We start from the raw sequence: 17,046 nt of genomic DNA on the forward strand, positions 1-17,046 counted from the left end.
TATATATATATATATATATATATATATATATATATAAAATCCTATTTTTTTCGAATGATTTATGGGTGAGCTTGCTTGGTTGTAGCGGGCAGTTTCCTTATCAATATACGCGGATGACCGAATACTGACAAGTTTGTGCCGGTTTCCCACGGTTGACATTATCGGATCACATGGGCCAGTAGAAGTCCAAATGATTTGAATGGCGAAAAAGAACAAAACTATTTTAAATATTTTGAAATAAATATCGGCCGGAATGTTGAGGAGTTTGAAGGGAGAGGGAATCCGATCCGATACTTACGAGTTTCGACGTGGTTTCACACTGCTGGCAATGCATTTGGAGGAATCTTTGCTTTTTTTTTTTTTTTTTTTTTTTTAAGAACAAGTCAAACGGATCGTGGGTCAAGTCAAGAGGAACGATAGGAACTAAAAAAAAAGATTTTTTCAATATATATATATTTTTTAAAAAAATATTTGAGATGACCGAAACTCTGAAAATGGCGTCGTGTATGGTTGTCGCGGAGGCACGAAGGAAGAGTGAAATTGCTCACGCGGATAGTCTCATTCATGCCCGAACCACTTAATTATAGGGAGTAGGGAGTTCACGTAATTTTTGAATATATGTAGAGTACACTTTTTACTGTTCTATATGCACATGTGAATGTGAGCTTTAACAACTTCCCCAAACTTTTAAAAATTTGAAATTTTACTATTAAAGATTAAATTTTTAAAGATTTGGAAAATACATAATAGCTGAAAATATATGGTAGCTGTCTTGTCTTGCTTTAAGGAAAACCTAATTTTGATAAAACATAGTTTTGTTAAAAAATATATATATAGCCCCCTTAGGTTATTAAAGAAACAGGTTTTGATGTGTCAGCTAAAAAAAGGGTTTTGAAAACTCATTAAAAAACTTGGTTTTCATAAAACCAAGTTTTCAAAAAGCTGGATTAGTACAAAAGTTAACCTTTTTTGTATGATATAAGAATTCGTAAACTGTGTCAACTATTTAAAAGAGTTGACATTATGCAAAAAAAAAAAGTTAACGAAAAACTAAGTAAAAGAGTGATAAAAGAAATAACAGTAAAAAATTCAGATTAAAATATAAGGTTGGTTGAACGCACACATATAACTAGTCGAAATTGGTATCTCCCAGACTTCCTACATTAGGGATAAAAACTAGATCTCTTAAATTCTTATTACAATATATTTAAAACAAAATAAGAACATTCTATAATTTTTATAAACACTGATTTAATGTAAATCAAATCTTAATTCAAGTTGTTTTGCAAAAAATGTTGATTTTTTTACTAATAAAATTATTATATTACGAGAACCATTCATTTTTTTTTTATTGCTACCAAAACATTATTCAACTACAAAAAGATTATCTTGGTATATGTTTCTGATCAAAATATTCATAAGATCATATCTGTAGAATTGAATTATGCAAAAAAAAAAAAAAAGCGCTATGGCAACCAATTTGGAAGGGTCTGTTTTATCCCTCGATCTGCCAACCCAACAGCGTTCCTGCCGTTGCAGCAGTAAGCTTTTATTCGGACGTGACATCTCCTTCATGGGTATACTTTCCTATGTCTACAAATTTAGATAAATTAAATGTGTCCATATGTCTCTTCTGCCAACGCACGTCGATGTGGCCCTGTGGGTCTCCTTTGAGACTAAAAATAAATATTAAAAAAGCAATTCAAGATCTGATTATTTCACCTTGACCTCATATTTTTTTTTTCCAAACTTTTAAAATCATGCATTAAGAACTCCATCATCTTTTAAATCCATGTGTATCTAAACAACACATCGGGGAGATTCAATCCATCTTTTAACTAAAAAAAAGAAAAGAAAAGAAAAAAACTCAGTCAACTGGGTCTGGGAATCTGAGCCCATTAAGTAGTTGACTTTTCCAGTAACTGTAATGGCACTCATCATTAGTCAATCTAAGTTAGAGTAACGCCGAAACCAGTGGGCTCTCTAGTCGTCGAAGTGTTCATAAAATCAAGTATCACGAACCAAACAGTGGGTCTTGATTGGTTGCAACTCCGACCAGAATAGTATATTAAATGGAACGTAAACTTACACCGAAACAACCTAAAGCCAGCGTTCTAAATACATGATCTAATTCAATATTTGCTCTTTTGGATCTGGGGATCTACTAATAGAGATAACTCGTGCACATGCTGTATCGGGTCCGAGCTAAATGTAAGGTTCATATCAGGAAACTTTTGTAAGGTTCCTTGCTTAATTTGAGACTAAATGTAAGGTTCATATCAGGAAAATCGGAAAGATCAGGCCCGTATTTAACAATACGCCTAAAAGGCAGGCATGTAAAGACAATTTTTCCAAATTATGAACCACGCTTTCTCATGTGATTATTTTTAAAATGGAGGGCAAAAATGGAATAGAGTGCTCTCTGCATCGCCCGGCGGGCGGCTAAGGCTACATGCCCACCGTACCGTACCGCTCTCATATTTCGGGATTAAATCCAAATTAGTTAAATATTATTTTGAAATCCGCGGAACGTAGCTGGCGTTCATCCGCCCACATTAAAGCAGATGGAAGAGGAGTGACTTCGTCTCTTCTGATTGGGAAGCTCCTGTTCTGTCCCTCGTTCTACTTCCCGACGCGGAGCGATACGGATGGGAAGGGGACTTGGCATTCCGGCGGCGCTCCGTACTCGGCGCCTCCGTCTTCTTCTGCTTGTTCTCCTCTGCGTTTCTTTGGATTTCGGAGGGATCTTCATCTTCCGATCCGACGCTGCTGCTGCGCTCCCGAAGCAAGAAGGTCAGGATTCCACTAGCACCTTTTCATTTTTCTTTCACTCGTACTTCCCGCTGGACTTCGAGAGTCCAGATGTTGATCTTGCTTTGCTTCGTCGATTAGTCGGTTTTTCCTTGAGCTCGGGTTCGGGGAGTGGGCGAGCATTTTTTGCATCTCGAGTGTCGATCGAACAAATCGTTTGTTCAGCGTGAGGATTAGTGGTTTTCTATCTTTTCGTGAGCTGTGGAGTGGAATTTTTCTTCAGTTTGCTGTGCTTCTCCTTATCGATCTATCTTGACTCGAAGAACGTGAGTGACTGTTCGTTCTTTTTGAAGATTATGTAGTCAAAGGGTGGTTTCAACGAAAAACACTGTTGCTTCTGCCCCCTTTTTTGCGAACTTTAGAGGAAGCTCTCACTGGTCCTAGTTTTCTCGCTTTTTACTCGTTTTTGGTAAAACGATTGAATGTGTGAGTCGAATTCCGACGTTTTGAGTTTATTCAGTCAAATTTTTTTATTAAGTAGATCAGTGTTTTCTTCGAGAAGCAATCGAACCTCACTGACAAGAACTGAAGCTACTGTCTTCGAATTTCACGGAGCTAATTTTATGATTTGCGTCTACGGTTGACGAAACCACGTGAGTGCAAATCGCGATCAAACCGAATGTAGTACCCTTTGCTGCTGCCCAAATACGCGTGATCCAAACCCAAAAGTCGGCTTCGACCGCACCGCAGTAAGGGTAGGACCATTTTGAGGGCGTTTTAGGCCGATCGGATGTGAATCTAAGCATGTCTTTTTGCGGGGTTAGCTTCTTTGAGATCAACCTAGTTACTCTATCATTTTAGAAATCATGTGGGTTATGTTTTCATATCCTGAAATCTTTTCTGCAGATTGATATGTTTGTATATCTAAAACTCTTATTTTCGGTAATTTCCCAAGTTAACAAATACTTTAGCAAAAATTATTAAAAATAGTATGTGCAATTTTTAATTAAGTGGTACAATTTTTTAACTACTTACTAGCACAACAAAAAGTAACCAAACAGAATTTTATCATTGGTCGTGTGATCATCAATTACCTTCGTGTCGCTTTAAGTGGTACGGGTTCTTGTATTTAGTTATATTTCCAGAAGGTTCCTTCTTTGTCTTCAGTAACGTGAGAAAATTAATCTTTTATTCTCTATAGACAAAAAAAAAGTATATACAATGAATGATGACTTCAGATTATTCTATATTCTAAATCTTCAAAAAAATTTAAGCAGATCGCAAAAAGATGATTTTGATTGTTTAGTATTTACAATTGGGAATAAACTACTAGAGGTCCTTGTCTTTTTTTTTCCCTAAACTTTTGTAGATTAAAAAAAGAGGTACCTTATCTGAATTTTCAAGTGATCCACATGAGAAGGGGTAGGCTAGGATGGTGAAGATAATTCAACTGAATAAAACCTAGAAACCATTTATTGTTCTAAAGATCGGGTGGCGTCTGGGTGCCAATTGGCACAATTACATGACCGGTCCGTCCGACTTGGTTGAAAGTTTAATGGGTCAATGAAGGTGTTCAACAAACGGGGTTAGCTACACGTCGTCGTCTGAAAAGGCCCACTTGTTGCTCCAGGCACTAGAGTTGAATAGCCTGTAGTTGATCAAACTGCCTGGGGTTGCCCAGCGAGGGGTTAGAGGCTTAGAGTTAGAGCGCGCCACCTGCCAAAGCACGCTCCTCTTCCTTCCCGGAGGGGAGGGCGTTCCTGTGACGTTTCATTCACCAGGCATCCTCATCGTGATCGAAAAGCATTGATTTTATTTACTTATTTATTTATCACGGCTGCGGCTGAAAGGAGTAAAAATGAAAGTAGCGGTTGTCGAGCAGTTGGAGGCGAATATGCTGATGCAATGAAGCGAGCTTCAGAAAACCAACAATCGAACTTCGCTTAGACTGAAGAAAAGTTTAAATTAGCATATGGCGGTTTATCTGAGGGTGGGCTTGGAGGCCTGGTGCTGTGGTTGCATCCTATTCTCTTAACCCTAAATCCTACTGCTGATAGCGGTTTATATATTTAAAAAAAAAAAAAAAACCATATATGCTTCCCAAATTACTTTGAGATACAGTTTGAAATTTTGTTGACACGATTAATACATATGATTATAAATACTATTTATTAATTGGCTGTATGTACACTATAATGCACTAATCTAGTTATTTTTACTGAATTAGATGTAACTATTTTATTCATAATCGTTTGATGTATAATTAATTATTTTTTATAACCATTCAATGTTGTGACTGAGAGTTCTGCTCATTATTTGATGAACCCGTACACGTGAAGAATGATCAAGCAACATCTTGCGAGATGATGCATACGGCAAAATGAAGACTATTGGATTTTTAGGATGCCGTCCGTCATTGATTAACTTTTAACCACGAATTCAAAGTCTCCAGAAGTTTGCTAAATCTTCGTTTCTTTCCAATGTGGTGAAAACTGAAAAGGCGTCTCCCAGTCCGTATTCGGCCGCCGGCTGGTAAGTGTTCGCTGGCTTTGCTGTACGCGAAGGTCCGTTGCAGTTTCTTTCATTTATAGGCTAACATCGACCCAATAAATGCCGTATCGGCTCGAATCGGGCATTTACAACTTGACTTTATGATTTTTCTGTAAATTGTAGAAAGAATAAAATTTGAGATAAGGGAAAAAAAAAAGTCAATGATTTTTCTTTCTCAGTTTTTTTTACTCTTGGAAATATAATTTTCCATAAGAAATTTTATAAAATATGCTCTAGTTTTGGTAAAATAATAAAAAGACGTTTAAGACTTGCTTTCCTTCATTTAACTGCCTAGATTTTAGGGTATAGCGGTTAATTGAAACAAGTAATTGCGAAAACTGATACGTAATAATTATAAGATGTTTGTGTGTCTCAAGGTTTGTCGATCGGTGTCTCAAGGTTTTCCGTTTTCTTCTGATAGTAAACTTCTTAGCTCGGTTTATAAAGGGCTTCTGTTCGGCTCCAGAACTGCCAATATATTTTACTACTGCTACTGCTGCTGCTTATTGAAATCCATTGAAGTTCTAGTTTATCAGAAACATTTTTTTCTAGCTTGTAAGTTGGAGATATTCAGGAGCTAAGAAATTCTTTCACATGCAATCATAGATAAAGCAGTCATCTCATTAGCCAATTAGCGTACATTACTGATTTCTTGTTTCATATTTTCAATAGTTGCCGCTCTTAAGCAAATCGCAAAAGAACTTGGACATAGAAAGTGGAATTTCACGATAGATCCTTGCTCCGGAACTGGTGGGTGGAATGAAACTAACGGGGAGGAGGTTAATAGTGTCACTTGCGATTGTTCATACAACAACAGGACGGTTTGCCACATCACGAGCATGTATGCAATCTGGAAACATCTTATATTTTTAGTTGCGGCATGTGTGGTTTATTCACCCTTTTACGGCCTTTGAACTGCAGTTTGCTGAAGAACCTAAACCTTTCGGGCGTGTTGCCTGCAGAGTTTGCTAATCTTACCTTCCTACGAGTCCTGTAAGAAAATTATTAGCGGCTTTCATTTTTATTATTATTGTCCAAAGCATGGTCATTCTTGTTCTAATCTTTTCCGATTGATAGTTTTCTTCTCTAATTTCCTGGGGCTGCTGTTACGTTCATGTCTAATTTCCAATAAACACGGATCAATTGAGGGTTCTGTTAATATATATGACCTACTGTAAAAGGAGTCGTTGTAGGTTGTTTTCAACATTATCCATCTGCAATCGTACCTGGGCCTTGCTCAGCGTCTATGACATGGGTATGGGTAAAGTGTCGGCATGGATACCCGTATAAGTATTGGACACCGCCGTGTGTCGATATATATATATATATATATATATATATATATATATATATATAATGATGGGATTAAAAGAAAACCCAATTACAATTAGACTTCGAACAATTTTAATCGAGTGTAAAAAAGGACGGACATAACAATGGGGGCGTTGATTACACCCAACACAGTTAGCACCATCTCCAGGCCATATGCGACAGCATACCAGTAATGGAACCCGTGTCCGTGTCGGCTGTGTCGACATAGGTACTCGCATCCAAACAAGGGTGTCCATGTTACATAGGGGCGTCTATGTTTACTCATTTGTGCTGCGATGGAAAATAATGCTACTAGATTTCCAAGAGGCGAAAAGTGACTAGTACCTTTAAGCCAACTTGTCCTTGAAAGAGCAATAACTTGTTGCCGCCCTTACTTTCGTGGGTTTGTTTACCTATCCTAACCAGGGAATTTAGTTGAGGGCTTTAAGTTGTTATCGAAATTTTGGTTTCCTTGTACTTGTGCATCCGCAGGACAGAAGGGTTATATATGATTCTACGGCTTTGATTTCTTTAATAAAACTAAGTTGAATAGGATGTTGGAAGATCAAACGGTTTAGCAGATGCTAATTCAATGATAGTATCAAGTATCACAGCTGTTAACAACTCAGACATACGCTTCTCAAGCTAATCCTGTAAAGATGTGTTAGTAACCAGTTTTCCTCTCCTTGTTGGGCTTTTATAATGTGATCGTACTATTTTGTCATTTTCGCCTTTATGCATCCTTCATTACGTCACAGATTGGATTCTGAAATCCAAAAAGCAAATTTCATCTCTTATATTGGAATTGGAAGGAATTGTTTGCTATACTTGGCACTAACTTGGCGTTTCATTGTAATAGTGATCTGACACGCAATTATCTCAATGGATCGCTACCTGCTGCATGGGCTTCCTTACCTTTAACTGACTTGTAAGTACACTGCAGCCTCAGAACTTGTATATTCTGTCTCATGCTTCGTGGACATTTCCTTGTGCTTTATCTAGTTGGTTACTCTTGTGGTTAAAGTATTTCAACAGCTTTATTTATCTAAATATTTTTTCTCTTCAGATCTATCTTGGGAAATCGTGTATCCGGATCCATCCCAAAGGAATTTGGAAACATGAAAAACCTTACATCACTGTATGTTTATACTCCTTTTATATTTATTGGCTGACAATTGCGATTTGATTTTTGAGATTTTATCACGTCTGATTTCCTTGTCTAGGGTACTTGAGGCCAACCAACTTGAAGGGCCTCTTCCTCCAGCACTTGGTAACTTGGCAACTTTGGAGAGATTGTAAGTTTCTATGGTATTCATGTTAGTTGGAAACTCCTGAAGCATGCATACCTGCTTTCTTTCAGTCGTTATTTGCTTAATAAGATTTTTATTTTTCAGCAACCTTTAATACTCGCAGGCTCATAGGCTCAAACAATTTTACTGGACAGTTGCCTGACACATTCTCCAAGTTGACAAGTTTGACAGATTTGTAAGTGCATTTAACATAGAGTGCTTGCGAGTTTTTTGCATTTATGTGCTCATAAATGATTTATATGGCAGTCGAATACATGGGAACAATCTCTCAGGAAAGATACCTGACTTCATCAAGAGCTGGACAAGACTTTCATCCTTGTAGGACTTTGCACCCTTAAGCTACTCCTTGTTTGTCAATTATATGGACAAAGTAGAGGATCTGATTTCTATCCTTGACCCCTGCAGAATGATCTTTGGAACATCCATGCAAGGACCTATACCTGAGAGTATTTCTTCTTTGACAAATTTGACAGATCTGTGAGAGCTCCTATCATGGCATTTTAACATCATCTGTACTGAGAAAATGGAAGGAATTCACTGAATTATTGCTTGTGCAGGAGGATTACTGACATTGGAGGACCAGGTTCACAGTTCCCACCATTGCAGGACTTGCAAAATATCAAAACACTGTAAGTTTGAAAGTTGAAACAGTCGATTGTTCCTTGCAGGCAAGCAACTAGGTACTTACACCTTCCAATGTTTGTGGATATCATGATGCAGGATACTACGGAACTGCTTGCTTTCAGGTCCAATCCCAGACTACATTGGTAGAATGGCAAAACTGAAAACATTGTGAGACATTTTATTTTATAAATAAAAATTTGTGGATGTGATACCATTAGATACTCGTTTTGTATTGATATTTCCCAACGCAGGGCCTGCATGTGAGTCAGCATCCAGCCTTTGTATAGATTTAGTGAATAATATGCTTTACAAATTGAATCCTCATGCTTGCATAAGTGGGAGGGAGCTATTCTCTCAAACTCATATGTATGCCAATCTGCTTGTTCATCAGCCTGAGCCTTTTAAAATAACAAACTGGCAGATCAAATACTCCATAATATTTGGTTTTCAAAATTGTTAAACTGATTTTATTAACATTATCAGGTACTAATAACTGTAATAATTTCTATTTTCATCCAAATCAGCTAGGGCTTGTTAAGTTTGTTTAAACTGGCAACACTTTTCAGCAGCTTTCTTTTTTCTAAGCCACCTGAAAAAGTGAAATTATGTGAAGCACACCAAAGATGATTTGCAAGGAGATGCCATTAGAAGAAATAAACAGCACCAATGTTGTAAAGTGTGTCCTAGTATGTGTGTCGCTTGGGCAACACTGATATGTAAAGTAATCTAAAAAATCATAAATTCTTTTTTAGAATATCTGAAAAATGAAAAAATTATAAATAAAAATAGGGAAACCATTTCCTGAAAAACATGAATTGCACTAACACAAAAAACGAAACACCTATCAAACTGACCTTGTATAGTAATTAAAGTATATTCTTTAAATCAAAACTTGACTAAAGTCCCTAATACATAAGTCCAAAAGTAAAATTTCGAGTGCACGATTTTTTAAATTTAAGTTCCTGATAAAAGAACTCTTTGAATAATTGAAGAGGGAGTGATAAGGATTTGATGGTTTCACTATGTTCCTTTGCTTTGCTAGGTTCTTTTATCCCACTAGGTTCTCCTGCTCCACTGAGTGTCTCTCAATGTGGGGATTGTACAATTGATTTTGTTCATTTACATCTTTAGGGTCAAGGACAATCTGATTTTTTATCATATTGGGTAAAGGTAGATATTTTGTTGTCAGCCCTGAGTGAACTGTTCGAATTATTCACACAGATCAAGTGCATTTTCATGTAAATGCATGGCAGCGGACATGGATCACCATTTTGTTAGCTAACTAGATGCAACATATGGACACAAATATTGATTACGAGAAAACATAGTATATTTCTTTTAGGCATTTTTAACTGATAATATTCATTTGCGGGATTGTGAGATCTTCCAACAAATTCAGCTATTGCCAAACCTAGGTCAATACTAACAAAGGAAAGCTTGTTTGATGATTATCTAAAAATACTTTTTTCAGAAAAGTGTGATGATTTTTTACCTTTGATTCAAAAGACCTCTACACAAGATCAGTCTCGCACGCACAAAATCACAAAATCGGCTACGAAAGGTGCTTTTCTCCTCAAATGCACAAGAGTATCCTCACACACAACTCCTAAGAGTGTGTTACACTTAGGTCTGGAGGACTTTTAAAGCCAAATGAAAAAAGGGTTCGGACCTCCTTTTCTGCCAAGTCTATATTGCGAAATATTGACTGCATCGTGCAATATGGTACCATATTGTACAATACACGCATGACACCTGCGTTACACCCCTCAAAGTAGGTTCAGAGTTTCTATTATATCTGTTTCAGTAATAGTTATATTATATAACCTAATGTATCATATTTTATAGTATGTTATTTATAACATGAAGCAACATTCTTCAATGGATTATCCATGCATATCTGTGACTAGTATTGAAAAAACTGGCCTTGCTTAGTTGTTCTAAGAAGGGAATATGAACGTTTAGCAGCAATGCAATACATTACATGTATTGCTTATCATTATTTAGTCTTATGTTTAAATTTTGTCATGAATAAATACACATGTAAAGTTTTTGACACCACCTAATCTTGTAGAGACCTTTCATTCAACAATTTGAGTGGAGATGTTCCAGAATCATTTGAAGATCTAAAAAAACTTGATTTCATGTAAGTTATCATGCTTTCATTTTCCTTTTCAGATAATTCATTCTTTAATCTAATGAAACTTGACTTGGCATAGGTTGTCGTGTTTTCCTTTTTCTTTTCTGATTATTCATCTATATTTCGAGCATGATATCTCAGCTCTTTTTCTCAAATTAAAGTGAAAATTTGTGCAAAAATTTTGGATGCAGGTACCTGACAAGCAACAAGTTGACTGGTTCAGTACCCAGTTGGACTTTGATAAGCCAAAAGAACCTGTAAGTGTCTGTAAATGCAGTAATCATTTAGAATTTTAGGTAATAAATGTCATGAACGACGTGTCATGCTCTTTTTCCTCCTAACATGCTCAAGGTAGTCATATCTTGAAAGACAATTTTCTCAATATTGCAGCCTCAGTTCTCGTATCGGGCATTCCATATTGTTAGCTTAAGCATTGAAAAACTTCATTGTTTTTCTCTCCATTTTGATTGTTAGAAGGGAATAAAATGTCTGCTTCTAGAATATGCAGCCATACTCCTGATATCTAGTGTGGTGTCCGGACTTCATAGGAAGGTGGGTACTATAGGCCACAGATAGCGATATGCATGAAAGGATTCCCTTTAAGACTACCTGCTTTCAAGTCCTTTTCTGTTTGTAATGGAAAAGACGTATTATTTCAGACTTTTTTCTAGATTTTTTCAAATGACTTTTAGGTTATCACTTTTAGCTTTCCCGTTTTTAAAATTGTCATCATCATGCTGCTTTTGTTGAAGTTACGGTCCTGAATCTTTTTGCTTTAGCATTTGTATGATATGCTTTTCAGTGAACGTCATCTTATTTAATCTGATCTATGTTCTGGTGCTGCAGGGACCTCTCAAATAACACATTCACTGGGGCTCCACGTTCTAGTTGTTCGGAGGGCAACTTGTAAGCATAGTAAAAAAATTAATGTTATGAAATTGAATTAAAGAGTGGAATGGTTTATTATTCATAGCTCAGAAATATCAAAATGGCAGTCTTTCCCTGCTATGTTTTCAGCCAAAGTTTGAAGCATCACGATTTCACAAGAAATGTCCTCTTTTCAGATATTATTTATGTACTAATGTATGTATATTTTACCTTGCTTTGCCTTTTGACAATTTTTAGAACTTCTTGTCTTCAAGAATTCTATTTTAAATATGCTTCTTTCTCTTCCATCAGCTCGAAGTTTAGAAAATGGTGGAAGAATTGCTTCCAGAAAACCCATAATCTCTATAGGCGTTTCTCTACAGTTGTAACTCATGATATCACCTCCTTCAGTTGCGTTTTTCTTTTTATGTTGTTTCAGTCGCTAACCTTTTCTCCTCAACCACTACAGGAATTTGATCGGTGCCTACTCCTCTATGAAAGATAATTCGTAAGATCATCATTCCTATAGAAAGTGTTAAATTACTTTTATGCTTTCATTTTCCTCTTCTTGAGTTGTGCTCATGTGTCGAAGTAAGCTGGGGATGAGAAACCGTATCAATGCTTTGTCTGGTAATGGTTTCATAACGGTTTACTTTGTGAAAACAAAGTAAACCAAAGTCTGCTATATTGGCTACCCAGAGAACCAACTTCACACTTCACAGTATGGCCTCTATCTGTCTTGCATTGTTTAGGTGAGCAATTGCCTTTGACCAACTTCACCCTTCCCTCGCTTGCCCAAGTTTAATTCCTGTTTGAATGATCCTTCCACCAGGTGAAAGGAAGCATAGGTATGGCATGCACATATCAGTGCAATAAACATCTGCAATCCTAAATTCGTTTTGTCTACATAACTAATTGAAAAACAATCAAATTTTTGGTGACGTGCAGTTATGGAGTTCTATTGATCAGACTAACATATCAAAAGTTCTTTTAAATATATAATGTTGCTGCGATTTGTAATACAATTTCATCTTTTACAGAATCAATTCATGTTTGAGAAAGGACTTTCCATGCTTTAAAAAGGCACAATGTAAGTCTCATGATCGACTGTAATTGTTACACTATAAATTCAGTTCATCTTTGATCCTAAACTGAGTTGGTAAAACTGTTGCAGACTATAACTTGTTTATAAATTGTGGAGGAGTGGAATATAAAATAAATGAAACAAAGTATGAAGCCGATGTGATGCGAAAGGGAGCAGCAATGTCTTTCATCGAACAAGACTCCCATTGGGCATTTAGCAGTTCAGGGAACTTCATGGGTGACCACTTTGATGCAGATGAATACATAGTTACCAGAACATCTAAATTAAATACACCCAACTCAGAACTGTACACAAACGCCCGTGTTTCTCCTCTTGCTCTCACATACTATGGTTTTTGCCTTCAGAATGGCAACTACAATGTCAGTCTCCACTTTGCTGAAATAGTGTTTACAGATGACCAAACTTTTAGCAGCCTTGGAAAGCGCATATTCGATGTCTCTATACAGGTGTGATTCTGGACTATTTTGAGTTGTTCCATGTGTCTTTGGCATGGCTTAACCCTTCTATACAGGGCAAATTAGTCTTAAAGGATTTCAACATCGAGGAAGAGGCCGGTGGCCCTGGTAGAGCTCTCATTAGGAGTTTCGATGCTAATGTTACAAGCAACACCATCGAGATCCAATTTTACTGGGCAGGGAAAGGGACAATGTCTATTCCAAATCGAGGAGTTTATGGGCCTCTTGTTTCAGCTATTTCGGTGACACCGAGTATGCTACTTGATACACCAACTCATCTTATCGCTGGTTCCTGTTGCTGTGCTTAAACTTTTCCCTTCTTGGCGCAGACTTTGAACCTGAAATTGACAGCGAGGATGCGCTCAAGATTCCAGTCATAGCTATTGTCATGATTGTCATTGCTGGTTGCATTATTCTCTTCTTGATTCTTGTGATCCTTCGTATGAGAGGTTGGCTGGGTGGTGGAGTACCTGAGGATAAAGGTTTGCATGAGCTAGCTGATTTTCCTATTTCATAGTTCTTTGTTCTTCACAAAGTATTTGCAGATTTGGTAACAAAGCCACTGGGAATAGTTCATATGCATAATTCTTGCCTGCACATGCATTCACATGCACAGCCCTCTGATCATTCTTCTGGGAATTCCTGTTAAATAATTTTCTGGTCTGTAGTATACTCAACATTATGACCAGACACGGAATCAGGTTGCATACCTCTGCTTTAAGGCTACTGGAGGCTGGTCATTTGTTTTTTGTCATCAAGCTACACGATCCGACTAACATTTGGAGAAATGTGTTAAATGTACATTGCGTCCATGTTGAGCTTCTGAATTTAACTGACGTTCAGAACATCGTTGATTCTCTGAAAGATACTTTTCGTTGCCTTGACTTGCGTATAGTGATCCAGAGGACGACCCTTTCCATTTCTACTTTGTTTTTCTGATCTGTTCCATTTGATGATGCCAAAAACCTTTTGCTTTCTTTGCAGAACTTAGAGGCCGATTAGAGAAACAAACCGGATATTTCACTCTGAAACAGATAAAAGCTGCCACAAAAAACTTTGATGCTGCAAATAAAATCGGCGAAGGGGGATTTGGCCCCGTTTACAAGGTCAACTGTACTGTTTTGGACTCGTACCTTCCCTTATTAATATTTTGTGTCCTATTGAAATTCTCATATGGTACAAGACAATTTGGTGTTGGAAATGGGTTATGGTCATAACATGTTTTAGTTCTTGAAATATTTCGTATTACGATTCATGTAGTTTTCTCTCTTCTAAACGAAATTTCTTTCTGATAATCTTCTGCGTCAGCAGGGTGTCCTTCCAGATGGAGAAGTAATTGCAGTGAAGGTTCTTTCATCCAAATCAAAGCAAGGAAATCGAGAATTTGTTAATGAGATCGGCATGATTTCTGCCTTGCTGCATCCAAACCTTGTAAAACTATTAGGATGCTGTATTGAGGGCAACCAATTGATGCTAGTGTACGAGTACATGGAGAATAATTCCCTTGCAAATGCTTTGTTCGGTAAGGCTACTGCAGTGGTGCACCATGTGATGGCGATTATCAAGGCTTTAAACAAATAAAACTTTTGCAGGTTCAGAGGCGGGTAGCGTGAAACTGGATTGGCCAACAAGATGCAAAATTTGCATAGGTATAGCCAGAGGTCTGGCTTATCTACACGAAGAATCAAGGTTGAGGGTTGTGCATAGAGATATCAAGGCAACAAATGTGCTGCTCGATAAGGATCTCAATGCAAAAATATCGGACTTCGGTTTGGCTAAACTTGAAGAAGAGGGAAAAACCCATATCAGCACTCGAATTGCGGGAACAATGTAAGCAACCTTTCTTTCCTTTCCCCTCGATCTTTTTCCCTTCACTTCTTTGTTTTTTCACCTCCGGATCAACCAGCCATTGGTTTCAATATCAGTTATTAGTATGCACTGTCGTCAAAGACCCATCTAAAGCTAAGCTACTGAATTGATGTGCCTATATATCTTCTGGCTCCTTTGGTTAGTTTCTGTCGACGGCTAAAATTTGTATCCCTTCTAATGGTTATTGACAGAGGATATATGGCTCCGGAATATGCAATGAGGGGATACCTGACAGATAAGGCGGATATATACAGCTTTGGAGTGGTGGCCATGGAGATTGTCAGTGGAAAGAGTAACACAAGCTACAGACCGAAGGACGAATGTGTATACCTTCTCGATTGGGTAGGAGCTTCCGTTTCACCCCATCTTTCGTGCATCAAATTCTTTCCTTTCGGGAACGAGTTAGAAGAGAAACCAAGACCAGAGATCTCTTGGAAATCCAAACTGCAATAGCTAACCTCCTATCCGTATCCCTTTCAGCGTACCACCATAAACCTAGTACAGTTGTGGCTTTTGGTTTCAGCATTAGGAGACCCATGGGCCATGGGAATCGAACCACCGATTGCCCCCCATCGAAGCTGTGACCAGCCTCTTCGGGTCTTCTTTACAGCAGACCGACTTTTATAAAAAGTTTTGCCGAGTTTTTCTAGGTGGACTTGTAGACGACAGAATAATGAACTTAAGGTTCGCGGATCATGATCGAGACTCGAGCAGGAACTGACTACACCTCAGGAGGAGTCGGGACAGGTTAGAAATATTGAAGTTAGTCCGATCACACCACAGGAGAGCTGTGCGAAGTTAGGAATACTAAAGTCAGCCTGCCATTAGGTGTCGCATGAAGATAACGTTCTGCTGTTCCTGTTCAGTAATGTCCGCAATAAGACAAGTTTGTAGTTTTTCTAATTAGTACATTATCGCCTTGTTTCTGTTGGGGTTGAGTATTGAATCAAGTTAAAACGGATAACGAAAGATCTGTTACTAAATATGCGCGCTATATCCTGTATTTTTTCTCCCGTTTGAAGTTTTCACCACTGACGAAGATTCTGGAAATGTACAGGCCTATGTCCTACAAGAAAAAGGAAGCCTCCTGGACCTGGTAGACCCCAGCCTTGGAACAAACTACTCAAAGGAAGAGGCTTTGAGGATGTTGAAGGTGTCCCTGCTCTGCACGAGCCCATCTCCCACGCTCAGGCCTTCCATGTCCACTGTGGTGAGCATGCTTGAAGGTCGAGCAGCGGTGCACGAGCCCGCCGCCCCTGTCAGCGGCGTATACTTGAGCGACGATTGGAGGCTCAGGGCGGCCAGCGCCTCTTTCTTGACCGACGCTGGCAGTCTGTCTCCCTTGGAGCCCCAGACAGAGGTGACCGACCAATGGAATGATGAGCCGGGTTCCATGTCTGCAAGGGCAGAGCAGACCACCCTCACGTCAAGCAATTCTTGCAACCCCCATGACACGTTTGAGATAGACGTGAAATAGTGTCACAGTAAGGTCATATACTCGGTATGGTGGTATCGATATTAGGGAGAAGGTGAGCAGCCAAAGTGGCTTGATCTGTTGTATTGTTTCGTTCCATATTGTATTCTTATTAGCATTTTTTGTTTGTTGTAATATTCAGCTTTGTTGGTGCTCATCCAATTATAAATGGCAAAATTTAAATGCGTCTTCTTATTGTGAACACGTTCTTTCGGCCCCCGAAACTAATTATAGCTTGTGAGAGCGGAGAAGAGATACGGCCATTGGTAGGGGATTGGACTTTAAGATTTTCAAGTTGGAAGACAAGTTTGAAGAGTTTTATTGTTTGTGGGTATGCCGCAAGACTCAAGTGCAGTCTGACACGCGTTCGCGTAACACCAATTTGCTTAAACAAGAAACAATAAAAAAAAAATGCCACCGGTCCATGCTGACAGAGAGGGACCTTTTTGAATTCTTGAGATTTTTCAACGTAAATTCTTGAGCCAGAACCACATGCCAAGCTTGAATGGGACAATTTATTGGCCTGGAGATTCCCAGTTTTTCTTAGGAAAATATCAGGAAACAAGAATGACTAAAATAAGAGAAACACAATG

General features: G+C 38.1%; 1 protein-coding gene across 1 annotated transcript; it reads left to right on the forward strand.

Moving 5' to 3' along the window:
• The first annotated feature begins 2,578 nt into the window (after positions 1-2,578).
• LOC116246384 (probable LRR receptor-like serine/threonine-protein kinase At1g07650) lies at positions 2,579-16,655 on the forward strand. The gene is made up of 24 exons (XM_031618242.2): positions 2,579-2,793; positions 5,974-6,142; positions 6,223-6,294; positions 7,472-7,540; positions 7,679-7,750; positions 7,836-7,907; positions 8,026-8,097; positions 8,169-8,240; positions 8,328-8,399; positions 8,480-8,551; positions 8,643-8,714; positions 10,618-10,689; positions 10,875-10,940; positions 11,530-11,589; positions 12,020-12,058; positions 12,591-12,640; positions 12,725-13,101; positions 13,167-13,362; positions 13,440-13,592; positions 14,095-14,216; positions 14,422-14,632; positions 14,703-14,940; positions 15,171-15,321; positions 16,037-16,655. The coding sequence occupies exons 1-24, from the start codon at positions 2,649-2,651 to the stop codon at positions 16,454-16,456; spliced, it is 3,114 nt and encodes a 1,037-aa protein (XP_031474102.1). The 5' UTR covers positions 2,579-2,648; the 3' UTR covers positions 16,457-16,655.
• Positions 16,656-17,046: the final 391 nt, after the last annotated feature.

The sequence above is a fragment of the Nymphaea colorata genome, chromosome 1, assembly GCF_008831285.2.
Source record: "Nymphaea colorata isolate Beijing-Zhang1983 chromosome 1, ASM883128v2, whole genome shotgun sequence".
NCBI lineage: Eukaryota > Viridiplantae > Streptophyta > Magnoliopsida > Nymphaeales > Nymphaeaceae > Nymphaea > Nymphaea colorata.